Here is a 14,042-nt window from a genome sequence, read left to right as displayed (position 1 = left end):
CCGCCGCTACTGAGTCGTGGAGGCAGAGGCTCATGTGTGTTCAAGAATCAGCTTCCCCCCTAACCCACCACCATGGTCCAGGAAGGCATCACTGCTGGAGGTGTCATGGACCTTAATACTGCTTTATAAAGGTCCCAAAGGCTGCCCTCATCCACGATGGCCTAGCACGTGGAATTCGATAAGCTGCCAAAGCCTTAGACAAGTGCTAGGCCCATCCTTGTGTGCTGCCCCCAACTGTGATGAGCCTACCTATGTGGCTGAAGACCCTTGGTGCTGAACACCAGATCACCCTAATTACGGTTGGTGACAAGAAACTAGGGGAAAGGGTGGGCCACTGTAAAACTGACAAAGGGAAAGCCCCATAAAGTGGTTAGTTGTGGCTGCGTAGCATTAAAGACCATGGCAAAGGATGTCATCAAAGAGGTTTTTTTTTTTTTTGAGACAGTCTCTCCTGTCACCCGGGCTGGAGTGCAGTGGCATGATCTGGGCTCACTGCAGCCTCCGCCTCCTGGGTTCAAGCAATTCTCCTGCCTCAGCCTCCCAAGTAGCTGGGATTACAGGCATGCACCACCACACCTGGCTAATTTTTGCATTTTTAGTAGAGACGGGGTTTCGCCATGTGGCTTAAGCTGGTCTTGAACTCCTGAACTCAAGTGATCCGCCCACCTTGGTTTCCAAAGTGCTGGGATTATAGGCGTGAGCCACTGTGCCTGGCCCTTCTTTCATGTTTTAACTCAAGGGAGCTTTTCAAAAGTATATGTTGAAGGAACATTTTTATATATACTCTGACACACACCCGATGGCCAAATTGTGTTCACAGCTTTCAGACTTACTCATAGATTTAGAATTTCCTCAGGTACTTGGTCTTAATGGAAGGCAACGGAGGTCCTAAAGGGGCTTTTTGTCCTAGTGGTCAGCTGGAATGTGGGAGGAACAATTTTAGCACAAGAGCAAGTTGAAAATTCCTTCATCTTTTCTGGTGACACTGTGGCTGACAGTATTTACTTTTAAAGTAGAAAACATCCAGGAAGGGGGCACCCGGATTTGAACCGGGGACCTCTTGATCTGCAGTCAAATGCTCTACCCCTGAGCTATACCCCCTTCACCTGTCAGAAGCTCATTCCTTGTCCACTTATGGTGACTCAATACAATCAAGTTCCACCCACACTAGAGTTCTGGCAAGCTTTGTGTTCTAAAGCCTCACCTTCTTAATTATCTATCATCTGCTTTGGCTTTTCCCTTGGCCACCAATAAACTGAAAGGGAACACTTGAAAAATGACATCCTGGGCTGGGCGCAGTGGCTCACGCCTGTAATCCCAGCACTTTGGGAGGCCGAGGTGAGGTCAGGAGTTTGAGACCAGCCTGACCAACATGGCGAAACCCCGTCTTTGCTAAAAATACAAAAAAATTAGCTGGGCGTGGTGGCAGGCGCCTGTAATCCCAGCTACTAGGGAGGCTGAGGCAGGAGAATTGCTTGAACCCTGGGAGGCGGAGGTTGCAGTGAGCTGAGATCACACCACTGTACTCCAGTCTGGGCTAAGAGTGAGAGTCTCTCTCTCTCTCTCTCTCTCTATATATAGAGTGTGCATGCGTGTGTGTGTGTGTGTGTGTGTGTATCTTGTAAAGACAGGGTTTTGGCATTGTTGCCCAGGCTGGTTTCAAGTGATCCAACTGCCTGAGCTCAAGCAATCCTCCTGTCTCGGCCTCACTTCGGCCTCCCAAAGTGCTGGGATTACACGCGCGTAAACCACGGAGCTTGGCCTTTGCTCTGTTCTTGATGGAAACAATAGCCAGCTCTGACCCTGGGGTCCTGCTGATTGCTGGGGAAGTGTTTTATTGAGGTTGAATAGTGTGGCTCCTTCTTATCCCACTGGCAGGGGAGAAGTGAAGCCTCTCCTTTCAAAGCTGGCACTCGTTGGTATGGCGTGCAAGGGCATAGGCCCGAGAAGCCCTTTCTCGTCTCACCTCCTCTCCAGGGGAAGAGAAGTCGAGAGTACAGCTGGCTCCTTCCCCAATCTCAGGGAAGAAATGGCACACTTGGAGACACAAATTTTTTAAATGTAAAATAACATTGAGAGTTCATCTAAACCTGTCTTAGAAATTCAGGTTGAGGGCTATGAAGGGAAGAGATGCTGTTAGAACAGAGGGAAGTGGGTGACCTCTCCAAAGACAGACGTGCTCCGACAGAGAGCTGGGGTGTTCCCGCAGTAGCCGAACCTTCCACTGAACCCACTGACCGGTTTGACGTCAGCATTGTAGTGGTCATGCCCAGCCACCTGCTGGAGAGGATGCCCTTGGGGGCAAGGAGAGAGAGGCCTGAGCCTGCATTCACTCCACCTCTTGGCTTCCCCATTCCCCTGGGTGTGGTATGGGATGCCAACCAGGCGTAGTCACTGCATTCCCCATGCCTACAGCCAAACACGCAATCCTCAAATGTCCTGAGCCTCTGGGCTGAAAAGCCAAGGGCTGGTGAGGTTGAGGGACAGAAGGCTTCCTAGAAATAAAACCCCGCACCAGGAATAATTGCGGGAAGACTGTGAATGATTTGTGCTGGGACAGGAGGGGCCAGAAATTCTGGGCTTGGCAGAGCTTGCCTTTCTCCCACGAGAAATGAGAAAAATCTCACCCTTGTCTCCGACCCATGTGGAAAAAATGGATGAGATCAAGATCAATTGGACCAAATGGTACAAAGGATCACGTGACTAGAGGAGTGGCCCAGGATGGAGTTGGGCTGGGAGGAGGGTTTACCCTGTTAGAAAAATCTCTCTCAACTCTTTCCCATTGTTGTTAACCTGGGCCTGGAAAATGAGCAGGATGCAGCAGTGAGGGGAACAGGGGCTTCAGAGTTGGGAAGCGCAGAATTTTAATCCCAGCTCAGCTCTTCTTGCCAAACCACTTTAACTCAAGAAACTTGTTTCCCAAACTGTGCCGTGGGGTTAGTGTGAGGGTGAGAAGCGCCTTACAAATGGCTCATGTCTGTAATGCCAGCACTTTGGGAGGCCTCATGAGGCCAGAGGATCATTTAAGTCTAGGAGTTCAAGACCAGCCTGGGAAACATAGGGAGACTGCATCTCTACAAAAAATAAAAAATTAACTGAGTGCGGTGGTGCACACCTGTGGGCCCAACTGCTCAGAAGACTGAGGTGGGAGGATTGCTGAAGCCCAAGGAGGTCAAGACTGCAGTGAGTAGTAATTGTGCTACTGCAACTCATGCACTCCAGCTTGGGCGACAGACTGAGACCATGTCTCAAAAAAAAAAAAAAAACGGGGGGGGGGGGCCTGACATACAGTAGGTACTTATTAGCTAATATCAGGGAGCACTGTGGCACCATCTGCTTGTGTATGTGAAGAAAAGCTGGAAGGATGCAGTCCCTGGGCCTCTTCCCCTCAACCAGGCTTCACTATGGCCCAGGAACCATGATGAGGCTGGAAATGGAGGCAGCACTTGCCTGTCCCTGCCCAACTTCTCCTGTTGAGGTATCTCTGTCCTTTCCTGAAGATGTGGAGGATGTATTCTACTATCCAGCCATCCCTTCCTGTGCCACCATGATCCTGAATGTGGGGAAGAGAATACAGAACACTGTCAGCCACAGTGCTGAGGGGCACAGTGCAAACTGCCCTGGGGTTTGCTGGTGGGAGAGGGAAGAGGTCAGAGCCTTAGGTAACTGGGGCGGACAGATTAAATATATTTAAGAACCGGGCCAGGTGCGGTGGCTCAGGCCTGTAATCCCAGCACTTTGGGAGGCTGAGATGGGCAGATCACTTGAGCTCAGGAGTTCAAGACCAGCCTGGGCAACATTGTGAAACCCTGTCTCTGTAGTCCCAGCTACTCGAGAAGCTGAGGTGGGAGGATCCCTTGAACACGTAAGGTGGAGGTTGCAGTAAGCCAAAATCGTGCTACCGCACTCCAGCCAGGGTGACAGAACAAGACCTTGTCTCAAAAAAATAAATAAATAAAAAATTGCTAGGTGCAGTGGCTCACGCCTGTAATCCCAGCACTTTGGGAGGCCAAGGCGGGCAGATCACCTGAGGTCGGGAGTTTGAGACCAGCCTAACCAACATGTAGAAACCCCATCTCTACTAAAAATACAAAATTAGCCAGGCATGGTGGCACGCGCCTATAATCCCACCTACTCAGGAGGCTGAGGCAGGAGAATCACTAGAACCCAGGAGGTGGAGGGTGCGGTGAGAGCGCCATTGCACTCCAGCCTGGGCAACAAGTACAAAATACCATCTCAAAAAAAATAAATAAATAAAATTTGGTTCTTTATAGAATACGCTGTATTTGTCAGGGTACTGGCAGGAAACATTCAAGTGGGTAACTGCGAGTCTATCTAGTGAGGCATCCTGGGCCAGCAACAGTGAGGTGTGATGACCAGCTGCAGGTCTGAAGGGACAAATGAAGAACCCGGCTCGCTCTCAGCGCTTTCCAATAGAAGTGGTGGGTTTTGGTTACAGCCACCCACAGCCCAACCAGAAGGGAGCTGAGGAACCAGCGATCCCACCTCCCTCTCCTCTTGCCCTCTGTGTTCTGCTGCTGCTTCCCACTGGCTGAACATACCTAGCCGCTGGGAGCCAGGGAACCCTGACCTAGTCCAGAGGTGAGTCTTTTGGGCATGTACAGAGCAGGGTGGAGATGGACAGATGATGAGGGCAGAGTGGGTCTGGAGGGGCCCAGGGAAGCTCTCCAGGAAGGCTATGAAAGCTGGTCCCAGCAGCCCAAGCTTCATGATCTCCTGAGTCATTCACAGAAGCACATGTCACACCATGATTCTTCTCTTGGTTTTATTGTTTGGTAGAAAAATCAGGCTCTTTAACACCAAATAAACATCTCACAAACCGCCGCTCCTAGATTACAAAAAGTCAAAACCAACTTCCTTTGACACCGGGCCCTTGAATCTGACATTCAAGTCACTGTAATAGAAACCAGAGCTGCTGAACCTTACATTCTGGAAGGTGCTTCAACAAACGCATGTTAAGGACTGTTTAAAACTTCTAGCATGTAAGAAGATCCATCTTTCCTTCCAACGCCTTTGAATAATAACAGGAGAATCGTGGAGATCTGCTGCTGAGTTTGAGAAGGCCAAGTTTAAGGATTCCAAACTCCAGCCTTCAATATTTCTGCAGAAACTTAGAGAAGTAACCTCCCCGTCCTCTCTGCTGGCTTCCCCAAGTACAGATGCAGGATGCAGGTCTTTCTTCCTGCGACCAAGGCACCGAGGACTCAAACCATCTCACCGTCTCATCACTGGGCTGCTCCAATGGGCTCTTGGTGGAAGAAGCTTTCCGTTTTTGCCAATCTTCAGTCCTTAGAAAAGTCCTTTTTGTTAAGAAAAGGCAGGGAGGGTTAACTAAGTTCTAAGAATTCAATAAGAAAAGGAAAGAGGTACCTTTTATGAAAAGGACTTCCAAGCTCTCTGAGCCAGCAATTTAACTGAAATAACTTTCCTGAGTGTCTCCACACGGAACATTCAGCACTTCTCTCCTAGCAGCCAGAGGATGGGATTTATGTACACTGAGTGTCACTTAAAACGCCCTTATTAGATGCAATAAAAAGTTATACTTTACTCCCGTAAGTCAAATCCACACGGCTGTGCGCTGTACCCTGCAGAATTAGCTGTAGGAGTAACAGTAAAGGTCCTGCCCGACAGCCATGAGCAGCCCCGGCGCGCCCCGGGAGCCCCCCAGCCGCGACGAGAAGGCCACACTGGGAATGTCGGCCTTGGAGGCAGGGTACGGGGAGGGTATGGTTCTCAGCAGGCGGGCATCGTGGAGGCTCCAGATTCTTGTGTAGCAGTCCTGGCCCACTAGGAAAGAGGAGAGACACATGGCAGGCTAGTGAGAGAATGCAAAGGAAAACTTACCTACATGTGGACATGGCTTCCCAAGATTCCTCAGGGCTGTGATTTCATGTAAGTCAAAACACAAACTCATTAACGGACAGTATTTCTACGGATAACCCAAGTCGCCCTGTTGTGCTAGAACAATGACAAGATGCCCTGGTTGGCTGTGTGATGCCATGAGTGGCTCGGAGGCATCCTGGCTAATGTCTGGGGATTCTGCTGCTCTTGATGTCATGGAACGTTCAAGTGCGAGCGTGGCCCACCTGGTCTAGGTGACATGCAACTGATTTCCCCCATTTTTTTAGGGACAAGGTCTTGCTCTGTCGCCCAGGCTGGAGTGCAGTGGTGCAATCAGGGCTCACTGCAGCCTTGAACTCCTGGGCCCAAGCCATCCTTCTGCCTCAGCCTCCTGAGTTAACTGGGACTACAAGTGTGTGCCACCATGCCTAATTTTTTTTTTTGAGATAGGGTCTTGCTGTGTTGCCCCGACTGGTCTTAAACTCCTGGCCTCAAGCTCCCTAAGTGCTGGAATTATAGCTACCATGCCTGGCCTGATCTTTCCATGTTATAGTAAAATCTGTCAAAGTCATTACATCCTGGGGATGGGCTAGGTTGACAACCCTCCCCACAGCTCTTTCTGGTTTAATGCTTCAGTTCCTAGGACCAGTTTAAGTCTTCAGGGCTCCAGTTCTGAGGACTGTGACACACAACAGCATGGGTTACAGCAGCCCAGAAACATGATATACACTACTGGAGACCTTCAGCAGGAGAAGAGGACAGGCCTTGGGCAGTCATGGATTTCACATTTGTGATTCTAATCACCTGTGTGACTCTAAGACCATAAGTGCTATCTTGGCTGAAGCTGAATCCCGGCTGCAGTTTATTACTGCAGCTGGTGACTACCTGCATCTGCCTCTCAGCAAGGCTGAGCTCCCTCTATCATCCAGCTCACAGGAGCTCTTCTGTGATAAAAATAGGTGAAAAATCGACTTAAAAAGGAAGCGAAGTCCTGGTATTGATGAGAATAGTAAATAAGTCTATGAACGTCCTAACAAAGTGATGCTTCCTAGCCACAAAAATGTTCCATGGGGAATAAGCCCTTTCTACAGGAATACCAGTAGAGGTGACAATTCTTGAAGACTGAGAGCACATTCTGCAGTGTCAGCAGCCACTATTCCAGTGTGAAAGCATTGAGCCTGCACACTGTCTGATTACGCTATAGCCACCACCATCTGTAATCAGCTGGTAACTCCCTTCCAGGGGGCTTAGTGGCCAGAGAGCTGCTCCTCATCTGCAGGCCGTGGAGCCAAAGGGATGGCAGTAAAGGGGCCACGAATCTTTTTTATTTATTTATTTATTTTGAGACAGAGTCTCGCTCTGTTGCCAGGGCTGGAGTGCAGTGGCATGATATCGGCTCACTGCAACCTCCGACTTCCTGGTCCAAGCAATTCTCCTGCTTCTGACTCCCGAGTAGCTGGGATTAGAGGCAGGTGCCACCATGCCCAGTTAATTTTCGTATTTTAGTAGAGACGGGGTTTCACCATGTTGGCCAGGATGGTCTCTATCTCCTGACCTCGTGATCCGCCCTCCTTGGCCTCCCAAAGTGTTGGGATTATGGGCGTGAGCCACCGCGCCGGGCCGGGGCCAAGAATCTTTACAATGACCATAACTTCTTTTCTCAGCATCCTCTGGTGGAAATGTGAGTAGAGACAACAGGGAGCCCAAGTTTTTGGATAAGATAGTTGTGTGGTGGGATAATGCTGGCCTGATGAAATCCACTCAAACTCCAAACCCAGGCCTCTCAGGGCCTCCCCACCTGCCTGTTTCTGAGGTGACGCGTGCGCACTGACATGGGATGAGGCTGTCCACCTGGCGGACATTTATTTACACTGCTGATTACTAATATATCCAATTCTACTTCCCCCCTAGTCTCCCCACCCAACTGTCCACACTCCCCTTGACTCAGTTCTGTTTTGGGATAACTTTTCCCTCTGCTGCTGAAGCTGCTGGGATCGCCCCTGAGAGACAGTATTTGATGGGGTGGAACGTCCCCTTCCTTCCTCAAGTACCTGCCACCAGGATTCCCTCTTCCTCATGCACATGCAGGGGCAGGTAGGCATACTCATTCACGTGGCCTTCGTACTGCCTTACGCACTTCGTGGTCCTCAGGTCCCACAGCTTGACCTGTGGAAAGAAGCACCAGGGGCCATCAGGGAGGGGCCAGGAGGTACCATAGTGGTCCCCAAGTGTGAAGCCAGGAAGGCAACGTGGTCTCCAGTGGCCTGTGCAGCTCATGAAGATCTCCATCTCGAATTCCTGAGCCTTGGAGTCCATCAAAAGCATGTAACCAGGCCAGGCGCGGTGGCTCATGCCTGTAATCCCAGCGCTTTGGGAGGCCAAGGTGGGCAGATCATGAGGTCAGGAGTTTGAGACCAGCCTGACCAACATGGTGAAACCCCATCTCTACTAAAAATACAAAAATTAGCTGGGCGCAGTGGCGGGCACCTGTAATCCCAGCTACTCAGGAGGCTAAGGCAGGAGAATCGCTTGAACTTGAGAGACAGAGGTTGCAGTGAGCCAAGACAGCACCACTGCACTCCAGCCTGGGCAACAGAGCAAGACTCCATCTCAAAAAAAAAAAAAAGGCACATAACCAGAGAATCACTTTCACTTTTGTTTACGTCAGATCAGATTAGGCTCATATGGTCAACAAAGCAGTCCCCATGCAGGGCCCACAAATCACCTGGTCTTCAGCGAACTTCCCCTGCCTGGGGTCTTGGTATGAGGACCTCTTCAGCAGAACCCTTTCACCTGGCAGGGCTCTGGGCCACGAGACCCTGTGGCCTGAGAAAGTCCATGATCCCCTACCTTTCCAGCCATGTCTGATGCCATCAGGTATTGCTCATCTTGGAGGATCCGCACAGAGGTCACTGCTGAATCATGAAACAGGCGGGCGGCCTTCCACCCCTTGCCGTGATTTCCACAACGCAGATCAATGGCAAAGATTTCCCCAGAGCGGCAGCCATTAAACAGCAGAGGAGCCTGTGGAAAGAGGGACTGCTCGGTGCCCGGCTACCATGACATCCCTCTGAGGCTGGGCAGGGCAGGTCCTCCTGATATAACCCCTCTTCCAGCCTCTGGGTCAGACAGTGTGATTAGACACGTGCTGGTCAGGGTTTGGGTCTCAATGGAGTTGGAAGGGAGGGTGATTCCTTGTTAGTGGCTAGAAGAACCAGACCCCATGTGTCCTCCTCATGGGTAGCACGGAGGTCCTAGGAGCTGCCCCCCATCCCCCTGCACTGTCCCCTTTGGCCTTTCTCTCTGAGGTCCCAGAGATAGCACCCCATCTCCACCAAAAGCAGGTTAGTGGGTTCATTCATTTTTAAGGAAAGATGGCATTTTCTAGTGAAAAGTCTGTGAAATATAGTAATGACCACAATTTTTTTTTTTTTTTGAGATGGAGTCTTGCTCTGTTGCCCAGGCTGGAGTGCAGTGGTACGATCTTGGCTCACTGCAACCTCCGCCTCCCGGGTTCAGGCAATTCTCTTCAGTCTCTCGAGCAGCTGGGATTACAGGCGCCCAGCACTACGCCCGGCTAACTTTCGTATTTTTAGTAGAGAAGGGGTTTCACCATCTTGGCTAGGCTGGTCTTGAACTCCTGACCTCGTGATCCACCCATCTTGGCCTCCCAAAGTGTTGGGATTACAGCCATGAGCCACTGTACCTGGCCTGATTTTTTAAATATATAGAATATATAATCTGAGAGCTGTGAATAATTGGTGTTTAGCTTATACATTTTAAAAATGGTTTGTCCTACTGGGTAAATCCAAGTACCCAAGAATTGGTCACAATACCTTTCCATGAGAGGTTGTTTAGAGCAACTCAGGCCAGCCTTTCTGGATCAACCAACTTTCACTCAGCTCAGACACCCTTACAAAGGAACCCACTGATCCTTTCTGATGCTCTTTCTCTGCTGTCAAAGAGGACTAGATGGCACACAGAGGAGTCCAATTTCAATCTGGCCAAATTTCTACATGGGGCAAACTTTTATATTCTGCCTGTCCCAATCCAACCAACCATGAGAGCAAACTGCTGGGCCAAGACATCACTGTTGGTCCCAAAGGACTGCCGGTGTCCCGTCACCACGTTGGTCAACAGGACCCGCCGAGACAAGCCTGGCAGAGACAGAGATGGGCTGGTAAGATTATGTCACATGTAGTCTGGGGAGAGGGACAACTACATGGGGTTTTAAGGCCTGTTAAGGCCTGTTCTCTGGGCACCTGGGGAGCCAGGCTCACCTGTACTGAAGCAGTTATTTGCTTGGATATTCAGGGACCAGGCACAGGACCAGGCACCAGGGATCCGGAAACTGCAGAGCATGCCAGGCCGGTCTATTCCTGCTAAGGGGATAGGAGAACGTAAAGTGTGGCTGCCTTCTGGGCAGGCCAGGGACCACTGGGTTCGGAAAACATCCAAATATGCCCATAGCTGCTCAGAGGGTCTATAACTTTGGCCCCATTCTGGGTTTTGTGGTTGCAACAGAGACTCAGCTGGGATGCCTGCCTCACAGGTGGTTATTCTGAAAATGCATCTATGTTAACATTCCCAGTAGTCGTGTTTATAGTACAAATAGTACTGGTATCAAGGAGGTAGTATACTGTCGGAGGTAAGGTGGCTCCGATCCTCGATCACCTATCAGCTATGTGATCTCAGGCAAGTGTGTGTGTATATACATACACACACACACACACACATATATAAATATAAATAAATAAATAAATATATATATATACATATATATATACATATACATACATATATATATATATATATATATATATATATATATATATATATATATATATATATTTTAAGACAGGGTCTTGTTCTTTTGCCCAGTCTGGAGTGCAGTGGCCTGATCATGGCTCAGTGCATCCTCAACCTCCCAGGCTCAAGGAATCCTCCCATCTCAGCCTCCCAAGTAGCTGGGATCACAGGTGTGAGCCACCACACAACCACACATGGCTAATTATTTATTTTTTGTAGAGATTGGAGTCTTGCTATGTTGCTCAGGCTGGTCTTGAACTCCTGGCTCAAACGATTATCCTGCCTTGGCCTCCCAAAGTGTTGAGATTACAGGCATGAGCCACTGTGCTTCGACAAAATATTTTTTAAAATAAACTTTTGCAGTGATAGAATGTACAGATTGTAAGGATACAGTTCAGTGAGTTATCACAAACTAAATATAGCCATGTACCCACCACCCAGGTTAAGAAATAAAACAATCCAGGCCAGGCGCAGTGGCTCACACCTGTAATCCCAGCACTTTGGAAGGCTGAAGCGGGTGGATCACCTGAGGTCGGGAGTTCGAGACCAGCCTGACCAATGTGGAGAAATCTCGTCTCTACTAAAAATACAAAAATTACCCAGGTGTGGTGGTACATGCCTGTAATCCCGGCTACTTGGGAGGCTGAGGCAGGAGAATCACTTGAGCCCCGGAGGCGGAGGTTGCGGTGAACTGAGATCGTGTCATTGCACTCCAGCCTGGGCAACAAGAGCGAAACTCCATCTCAAAAAAAAAAAAAAAAAAAAAAGACAAGACAAGACAAGACATAAAACAATCCGGTACCCCAGAGGCCTCCCTCACATCCCTTTCCCAATTACTACCTCCCCAAAGGGTACTGTGAGCCTGACCTCCAACACTAAAAATTACTTTTGTAAGACAAATTCTGAAACTCTCTGCCTCAGTTTCCTTATCTGTAAAATGGTGGTAAGACACACTCCTGCCTCATAAGCTTGCTGTGCAATGAAATACCAGGCACTGGGCTAAATGTGTGTGATCTCACCTAATTCTCCACAGATGTGGACTGAGAAGGCCTTGTCCGCTTTAGGGAGGTTCAACATTCCATTCAAGCTGGCAAGGGGCAGAGCTGGGATTTGTGCCAGGTCTGCCTGAAGCCCACACTCTTAAGAGGCCTCTCACCCTTGTCTTATTGATCCGAATTTTCTGATAGACTGAAAATGTAATATCCAGAATGCTGTCAGGAAGGAGAAGTCAAATTGCCTTAACGTAGGCAGATTGTTAAGTATCCCTGATAGCACCTGAGGTGCTTTGGACCTTCGGAGGTGTTTTCTGAATGATGTGCATAGGCATCCAAATCTGTTCTGAGCTCACGTTGGTTTACATACGTGTTAAGTCTGCTCTGGCTGCTGAAATGACTGAAATGGCCCAAGATGGGTAAAAAGGGGCAGATGCTGTAAAAAAGCACATGCTTCTGGTACAAACCCTGGGACAGGCTTAGGGAATCCTCCCACAGTGCCTCTGCAGTGGCCCCATACTTCTCTCTAAGCCACCCCGACACAGCTCTCAGGAGACAGAGGACAGATTTCTTTAAAGGAAGAGAACCCTGTACCTGGGTGACTATTGACGAACAGTGATGCTGGGAGCAGGGTGGCACAGCCTGGAGTCTCTGCGAGTCCCATGAGGCACAGCCTGGAAAAAACTGTTAAGGACAGTTAGGCACAAGGTTCCCTTCTGGGAGGAGGCATGGACATTTACCCTTCAGAAGGTCATATGGCACACAACCTAGGACAGAGTAACCCCCACCGTCCAGATTCAACATGCATTTACACTGTCCACATTTAGCTTCAGATGTTTTTGTTTGTTTTTGAGACGGAGTTTCACTCTTGTTGCCCAGGGTGAGGTGCAATGGCACGATCTCGGCTTACCACAACCTTTGCCTCCCAGGTTCAAGCTGATTCTCCTGCCTCAGCCTCCTGAGTAGCTGGGATTACAGGCATGTGCCACCACGCCTGGGTAATTTTGTATTTTTAGTAGAGATGGGGTTTCTCCAAGTTGGTCAGGCTGGTCTCGAACACCTGACCTCAGGTGATCCACCCGCCTCGGCCTCCCAGAGTGCTGGGATTATAGGGGTGAGCCATCGTGCCTGGCCAGCTTCAGATGTTTTTTAAAGGGAAAAACAAATCAGACATAGTTAAAAGCTGGGTGTGGTGGCTCCTGCCTATGTAATCCCAGCACTTTGGGAAGCTGAGGCAGGAGGATCACTCGAGCCCAGGAGTTCGAGACCAGCCTGGGAAACACGGCAAAACCTTGTCTCTACAAAAAATACAAAAACTAGCTGGGCATGGTGGTGTGTGCCTGTAGTACCAGCTCCTTGGGAGGCTGAGGTGAGCTGTGATCACGTGACCGCACTCCAGCCTGGGTGACAGAGTAAGACCATGTCTCAAAAATAAAATACTATTAAAAACCCCAAAAAGCTCTCTCTGATCCCTCCCTAGTCCAACTCTCCCTTCTCCTTTACTCAGAGAGAACCGCTCTTCTCAAATTGGTGTAAGTTATTCCAAGCCATGCTGTATTCCCACTACATATATTTGTCAATAAATAATACAAAGCAGCTTTTGTTTTAAAAAAACATACAGAAATGGCATTGCACAGAATATCTCACTACCAGCCCTTAAAATTTCTGCTTATCTGAATGGGTACCAGGTGATATCTCACTGTTATTTAAATTTGCATTTCCCTGACTACATGTGGGTGTCTCTGCTCACGTGAGCATAGTCACTGGATTTCCCTCTCTGACCTGCCCCTTTATACCCTTGCCTAGGTGTGTGTCTTCTGACTGATGCGGTTCCTCTCCTTTTCCCCTCATAGCCAAACTTCATTCCAGAGGAGCCTGTATTTATTCTCCTTCCCTTGCCTTTCCTCCACTGAAACCCAGGCCTGACCCTCACCTTCCCAGAGAAATGTTCTCACCACAATCTTCAATGAGCTCGTGGTTTCTAAATCTGATGGAAACGTTCCAGTTCTGTCCTATGGCCATGTAGGGAGGTCTATCCTGGGCCTTCTCCTATCACAAGATGCTCGGGCTAGAACCTGCGCCTGCCTCTTGGTGCCCTTCCCTCCACTCCTGCTACCTCGTTTCATGCCCTTACTGCCGCCCTTAGTCTTGCAGCAGCTTCTGTCTGAGGACTTGCTCTCGTCCGTCTATCCCCCAACAATGCCACCAAAGGAATCATTTTCAAAAATGACTCCACAATCACAACCCCCTGGGACCTCCCACAGCCCTAAGCGAGCATTCAGTCTTGAAAGGCCCTGCTCCCTAGCCAGAGACATCATGAATATCAAACTGCTGCCAAACATACAAAGCTTTCTCCCACCTCCTCCTATTAGGAGTCCC

The 14,042-nt window shown here is 49.4% G+C and overlaps 1 protein-coding gene and 1 non-coding gene across 12 annotated transcripts in view; both read right to left on the bottom strand.

The window, feature by feature from the left end:
• Window positions 1–1,029: 1,029 nt before the first annotated feature.
• Window positions 1,030–1,101, bottom strand: TRNAC-GCA (transfer RNA cysteine (anticodon GCA)). The gene has a single exon. It is a non-coding gene; the product is annotated as a tRNA-Cys (tRNA).
• Window positions 1,102–4,772: 3,671 nt separating this feature from the next.
• The window catches only part of DCAF4 (DDB1 and CUL4 associated factor 4), a 32,265-nt gene continuing 22,995 nt past the window's right edge, over window positions 4,773–14,042 (bottom strand). For 4 of the 11 annotated variants that reach the window (XM_024231848.3, XM_024231849.3, XM_024231852.3 and 1 more), the window contains 6 exons: window positions 12,258–12,337; window positions 10,143–10,244; window positions 9,922–10,019; window positions 8,713–8,886; window positions 7,914–8,028; window positions 4,773–5,808 (listed from right to left, as the gene is read on the bottom strand). In XM_024231848.3, coding sequence (XP_024087616.3) covers window positions 5,615–5,808; window positions 7,914–8,028; window positions 8,713–8,886; window positions 9,922–10,019; window positions 10,143–10,244; window positions 12,258–12,337 — 763 coding nt within the window. In that variant the 3' untranslated portion in view covers window positions 4,773–5,614. Of the gene's footprint in view, window positions 5,809–7,913; window positions 8,029–8,712; window positions 8,887–9,921; window positions 10,020–10,142; window positions 10,245–11,000; window positions 11,414–12,257; window positions 12,338–14,042 lie in introns of those variants that run through there. The other 7 variants (XR_010136996.1, XR_008513331.2, XM_024231850.3 and 4 more) reach the window with 4 other exon arrangements.

The sequence above is a fragment of the Pongo abelii genome, chromosome 15, assembly GCF_028885655.2.
Source record: "Pongo abelii isolate AG06213 chromosome 15, NHGRI_mPonAbe1-v2.0_pri, whole genome shotgun sequence".
In the NCBI taxonomy this organism is placed as follows: domain Eukaryota; kingdom Metazoa; phylum Chordata; class Mammalia; order Primates; family Hominidae; genus Pongo; species Pongo abelii.
This window is presented reverse-complemented; position numbering and strand designations above follow the sequence as displayed.